General features: G+C 47.4%; 1 protein-coding gene across 1 annotated transcript in view; it reads right to left on the reverse strand.

Annotated features, from left to right (window-relative positions):
* The window catches only part of LOC109869995 (unconventional myosin-XV), a 31,186-nt gene extending 25,945 nt beyond the window's left edge, over positions 1-5,241 (reverse strand). Inside the window, exons 1-9 of the mRNA XM_031804584.1 lie at positions 2,839-5,241; positions 2,453-2,629; positions 1,824-1,888; positions 1,244-1,307; positions 1,012-1,121; positions 738-812; positions 414-611; positions 231-294; positions 19-132 (exon numbers count right to left, since the gene is read on the reverse strand). Coding sequence (XP_031660444.1) covers positions 19-132; positions 231-294; positions 414-611; positions 738-812; positions 1,012-1,121; positions 1,244-1,307; positions 1,824-1,888; positions 2,453-2,629; positions 2,839-5,241 — 3,270 coding nt within the window. The remainder of the gene's footprint in view (positions 1-18; positions 133-230; positions 295-413; positions 612-737; positions 813-1,011; positions 1,122-1,243; positions 1,308-1,823; positions 1,889-2,452; positions 2,630-2,838) is intronic.
* Positions 5,242-6,070: the final 829 nt, after the last annotated feature.

Here is a 6,070-nt window from a genome sequence, read left to right on the forward strand (position 1 = left end):
CTACTAATTGGGGCTTACTTGGTTGAGGTAGTAGTATGTCTCTGCTCCCTGCAGATAGAGCTCCTGTTTGTCCCAGTCGTTCATCCCTGCCAGCAGCTCATAGAACACATGGTAGTTCCTCTCCTCATTGGCCTGACGCAGAGACAGTACAAGTTTGGTAACCCATGAGTAACGTGTCAGACTGAGGCTATGAGGAATATGCACCCAGTTGTCTCACACGAAGACCTCACCTGGAAGACAACGCGTGACTTCTCAAGAAGGTACTTTGACAGCGAAGTCCCCACCACCACACCCCTGTCGACCAATTAAAAAGATTGAAATACATTTTTCACCCCCTCCGGTTCCGTGCCAATTGAACACAACTTTGTTTCTGTACAGAGTGAAAGAGATGAGTTTCCTAGAGGAGGACATACTGGAGAACGTGGACGTGAAGGTATTTGCCAAAGCGACTAGAGTTGTTGTTGAGGATGGTCTTGGCATTACCAAAACTCTCTAGAATCGGCAGCACCTCCATGGGCTGTCTGAGGTTGTTGTTCCTGCCTTGGTACATGGAGCTGAGGTAGTGGACTATAAGCTTGGTGGCCTCGGTCTTACCTGATCCACTCTGACCACTGTAGAAAGAGAGAATACACTTCAAAATAGCTGGAGACAAGATGATAGGTCAATACAGGCCTCCAAAGAGAGAAGGAGAATAGGAAAGAGAGAAAGAAAGAAAGAGACTGGTGCCTCTGACATACCTTATGACGATGCACTGCTCTTGTGGTGAGCTCTGAGATTGGCTGAAGGCTGCATCAGCGAAGGCATAGACATGGCTGCACAAGTAGAGACACAGACCCACAGACTTACATTAGCAACAGGCGGATTTCCCTTGGCATTACTCTGTGCATGTTACTCTGCTGTCACTCAGATTGGCAGCATAGTTATAATTGTGTTATTCTGGCATTACAGTGGGTTTGGTTCATTCTAGGGTTCACTCTCGATTTACTCCTGGGTTACTCTGCTGTTACTCACGGAGGGTTGCGTTTCTGCTCCTTGCCCTGGTACTGCTGTCGGAGGTCCTCTGTGTAGAGGTCAAGGGGCTTGAAGGGGTTAAGTGACAGCAGCATGTTACCTATGTACGTCTGGGACACACAGGGGAAAGATGGTGGTTATCTGATATGGCTGAGAGGTAGAGCTGAGATACACATGTTGATATGGAGAGAGAGAGAGAGATTTCCTCATGTTCAGTTGTAAGGTTACATACGTAGATGGAGTCCCGGTGAAACCTCTTCTTCAGATTCAGCAGCACAGAGCTCTCACACACCTCCCTGGAGACATACACCAGTTAACAGAGAGGTGTGTGTCGGTTACCTTCTCAATGTAATCCGTCACAGTTACAAGTTGCCTGTCCATAACTGTAATCAGTAACGTAATTTTTTGATTACCCCCAAATCGGTAACGTGATTACTTTTTTTTAAATTACTTTTCCCTTAAGAAGCATTAGAAGAAGACAAAGGATCCATCAAACACATTTGGTGTGTCTCTGACTGGTTGTCAGATTCGCTCAGGTGGAACAAAGTTAAACTTGCACCTTTCAATGCTGAATTGAATGTCTCTAAGAAAACAGAAAGGTGCCCTAATATATTTTCTTTTCTCCCGCAAACATCCTCTCTGAATTAGAAGTTATCCTAGGAGTACTCACCTAGTTTTTCAAAAGTATCTAGTCTGATTACAATATTTTTTGCAGGTAAAGTCCACAGTTCAAAAAAATAAAATGCAATCAGATTACATGTCATCAGTTACTCCCACAACCTGACTGTGTGCACGCCCTCTCTCGCACTCACTCAAGCTGGGATAGATCCTCCACCTCGTCCACCTCCACAGCCTGGTCAGACCCTGGCATCGCGACCTGAAGGTGAACCCAGAGCAGGCACGTGTCAGCCACACGTCGCCCTCCAGAACCATGTACAATGGATCCTTCTCCTGACCCACTTACTGTGCCTTCTTTCCGTAGCTATATTTCTTGTCAAGCAGTAACTGTTTTTTTCTCCTTCACTTTTCATTGTACTCTAACCATATCCCTCAGTGCCATAACCCCGCCCAGAGCCCCTCTACCACAGGTAACCAATACATCTGTATTCATGGGAAAGGCTGAGTCACTGTGATAGTTGATACACTGTATGCTTGTGCCATGCTCTATTGTATTGGTACTGACTAGAAAATAAATAAACTAGTAGAGGTCTGCTTTACAGGCTTTAGTCAATACACACACAGACTGACAGCGGTGAATAGGAAGTGTGATGCTTAGTGAACAAGGATAAGTAGTTATATTGCCTGTTTTGCTCTCATAGATGCTTACCCTGAAGCTACAGCATTGTCCAAATGACGTTATCCATGCTGTGAAGTTGTTGGTCCAGCGCATCGCGGGTACATACCGTAAGTTCAACAAATAAAGCCAGAACGATCGCAGTACCGTTGTGTTATTGAGGCGACTCTCCAGCATGTCCTGAGCAGGGTCCTCAGACTCCCAGGGTCCTCTCCCGTTGTGGGTCGGTACAGTCCTGGTCTGGTTCCCATCCTCGTACACCGTCCACTTGGTCAGCTTCTCCACTGTCTGGTGGGGCAGGAGGGTATCCGCTCGCAGCCAGTCCTGTTGAGGGAGGGGATGATAGCGGAGTTTTGTGTAACAATTGTAATTGTGATACTATCGCGACATCTGTCCTATTGTGATACCCGAGAGGCTTACGTAAATTGGTTAACTGAAACGCTATCCTCCTATCCACATATTTAAAATGTTTTCTGTTAGATATGATTATAATACAAAGAAAACAATTCATTACCAAAAGGTCATCCACATACCTGGGGGTCTCCGCTCATACGAGTCGTCCCAGCCCAGTGCACCTCCAGAGGCCCGACAGGGTACAGCCCCCCCCCTCCCATCAGCTGGGCCACCTCTCGATCAGCCTCTTCTTCATAGTACGACCCCACCCTAGACCCAACTCTGGATGGTTCTCCAGTCAGTCTGACAGGTTCTCCAGACTCAGGACCATCAGTGGGGGGTCCGGCAAACCCAGCCCCTGTCTCCCTGTCTGGGACTATAGCTCCACGGCTGGGTCCTACTTCTATTGCAGCAGTAGTAAGAGGCTTGGATAGCTTGGTCAATTTGAATTGATCGTTGCCCAGTTTGCCCCTGGCTGCCTGGAGGATGCTGAAACCCTCATTGCCTTTAAGTGCCGCCTCCCTTTTCCTGTCCTCGTTGCTGGTGTCCGGTGTGGGTCTCTGTGCTCCTGTGCTCCCATTTGTACTTTCAGTCCTCTTTGGCTCTGGTGCTGCTCCAGGAACAGGCTTCTTTATGGACTTGAGGAGGGTGAGGTCCGGTTTGACTGGGAGTACCAGTCTGGCTCCTGGTTTGGGGGGCTTGGGTGCTTCGAGGGTGGCTCCCACAGCAGTGCTGGAGCCTGGGGTGGTGGAGGAGGCTGGCTGAGCAGTCTGGGATGGCTGGGCTGGTAGAATTCCTATGGCCTTTCCCATGCCCAGCTTGTTCATCCTGGGAAGCACGATGGCTGCTGGAGGGGAGGTGGAGTGGGGGTCGTCACCAGACTCCCCAGCTTGCCTCTTCTGGGTGACAGCAGACTTATCTTCGGCTCCGTTTCCAGAGGTTCGGTTCTTCTTGCTGGCCAGGCTGGTCTTACTAGCCACACGCATGGCCATCCGATGTTTAAGCAGGCTGTGTTTGGAGCTAGTGGCTCCCTCCCTCTGTTTGATGGCTTGGAGAGGGAGCCAACGTGAGAAGCCAATGGCCTGGGTCACTACTTTCAGTTTACTCCTCAGGTTGAACCCTTTGGGCATCTTCCCCCTGATCCAACCCGAGACGTGGCGTAGAGTCGTCACACCTTTCCTACGAGTGACGAGGCTGTCCGTGGGTTTGGCTGAGACTGGATCTGTCGACCCGGCTGTAGTTGCTTCCTCTCCAGGCCTGACCAGCATTTTATTGCTCCTTTGTCGAACGGATGCCATCTTGACTCTGCCCAGGACCAGGCCAATGTTTTTCCTGCTCCCCTGTTTGGCTTCTCCTTCACCATCTTGTTGCTCCTCTTTCACTTCTTCCTGTTCTACTTCACCCAGACAGGCTTGGCGGTCATTTCCTTTTGATTTCAATAGCATCACCCGTGATAGGCCTTTAGGGGCTTTGGATGAAGTTGAGGCAGCCTCATCCTCCTGCAACTCCAATGGGGAAGACGAAGCATTCTTGTCTTTGATGGAGGTTTTTGTTTGTTTGGCTAGCTTCAGGATCTGGGCCTTGTGTTTTGCAGCGTCAGCCTTGCTGAGGGAGACATCTTTCAGAGGCTGGGCTTCTTCCTCTGCTGGAGTAGCTTTCTGTTTCCCTTTCCCTTTCTTTTTCTCAGCTTTTTCTGCTTTCTTTTTCTCAGCTTTCTTTGCTTTCTCAGCTTTCTTCTTCTCTGCTTTCGTGGGTTTCTGGGCCTTCTTAGGTTTGTCAACCTTCTCTTCAGCCTGGCCTTTTTTCTTCATGAACATCTTGGATTTCAGACACCCTGCCGGTGCAGTGACGCTGGTCGTCAAACTGAGTGGTGGTACAGCGGTGGCTTTCTTGGGCGACCCTCTTTTCCTTGAAGTTACCTTCTCAGATTCACCCCCATCGCTGGTCACTGCCACTGATTCTTCCTCTTCCTCCTCTTCCTCACTGGTACTGACTGGCTCCTCTTCAAGTTCCCCTCGTTTCCTGATTTGCACTGGAAGTTCTTTTTCTGATTCCTCCTCTACTGGAGGTTCCTTTTCTGATTCTTCCTTAACCTGCCCCTCTGTGCTTCTCTCCGTGTCTGACACCTCAACCTCCTCTTCGCTGCTATCCTGTGTCACCTCTGTCTCGAGCCCTTCTGTCTCAGTTGTCTCCTCAATACAAACTAGCTCCTCCTCTTCGCTCTCCTCCACTGAACTCTCTCCTTCGCTCTCAGATTCCTCAGTCTCCTCTGTTTCACTCCCTATGACACCTCTTTTTTTTACAGGCTTTGTTATAGGTGTAGGTGTGTCTGCCCTCCCTCCTTTGGTTGGGGGTATTTTTGATCCAGGTTTAGATTTGATAGCTTTATTCGTACCGCCATCAACTGTCATGCTTTTCTCCTTCTGAGGGGATGATCTACCATTCGGACTTTTCCCATTCACCGTTTTCTTACCTTTCTCCTCTTTCGGCTGTTGTTTAGTCTGCTCTTTACCTCTCTTGCCATTCTCCTCTTGCTTTTTCATTTTACTCTCTCCCTTTTTAGTCTTCCCTTTGCCATTGACCTCTTCTTTCTGGTCTACGGTTTCTTTTCCATTTGTCACTGCAGGTGGTGGTTTGGAACAATTCTTTTCTACTTTTTCCTTCGGTTTCTTTCCTCTGTTGGTTCTCTCATTTTCTCTACGGGTCCTACCTTTGGTTTTTACAAGTGACATGTCTGAAGGATGTCCTCTATCAGCTTTTATTCATCTTTGGTTGGAATAAAATGGTTACCTGCAGAATAGGAACATACCTACTAAGAATATGGTAGATAAGTTCAAGTTATACAGTACAGGAATGAATACCAACGTATGAGACATACATTTCTTTTAATAAGAAATAGCCTGAAATGCCTGTTTGGATTTCATTGACATTTAAATATTTCTTATCATGTCTCTTACTTTCAGTTAAACCTTCGACTTGCCTGTTAGCACCATAATTACTCTGGTGCTAACACATGAAGGTTTAGATCGATCAATGAATAAATAAATGCAAGGGCACCAGGTCAAGTAATGAGTCTGTCAAGCATAGTCAGTCAGCATTAGGACAGGGTTTCAGGCGCTTTACACCTGGATGGCCACTTGACACACAAGTCTTAGGTTAGAGAGCCAGATTAGCTGCTAACCCCATTAGCTACAGTATCACAACAGTAGTATCATACTTGCAGTATAGTGGATAGTATATTATAATACACAACATAGTACTTGCTATGGCTAACTACCACAACACAATTTAAGGTTATTGTTAAGCATTATCATATAGAAAAACAAAACCCAAATGAAACATCCTAAGTGGCTATAAATGTTTGATCTCAGA

Source organism: Oncorhynchus kisutch, linkage group LG25 (assembly GCF_002021735.2).
Source record: "Oncorhynchus kisutch isolate 150728-3 linkage group LG25, Okis_V2, whole genome shotgun sequence".
Lineage (NCBI taxonomy): Eukaryota > Metazoa > Chordata > Actinopteri > Salmoniformes > Salmonidae > Oncorhynchus > Oncorhynchus kisutch.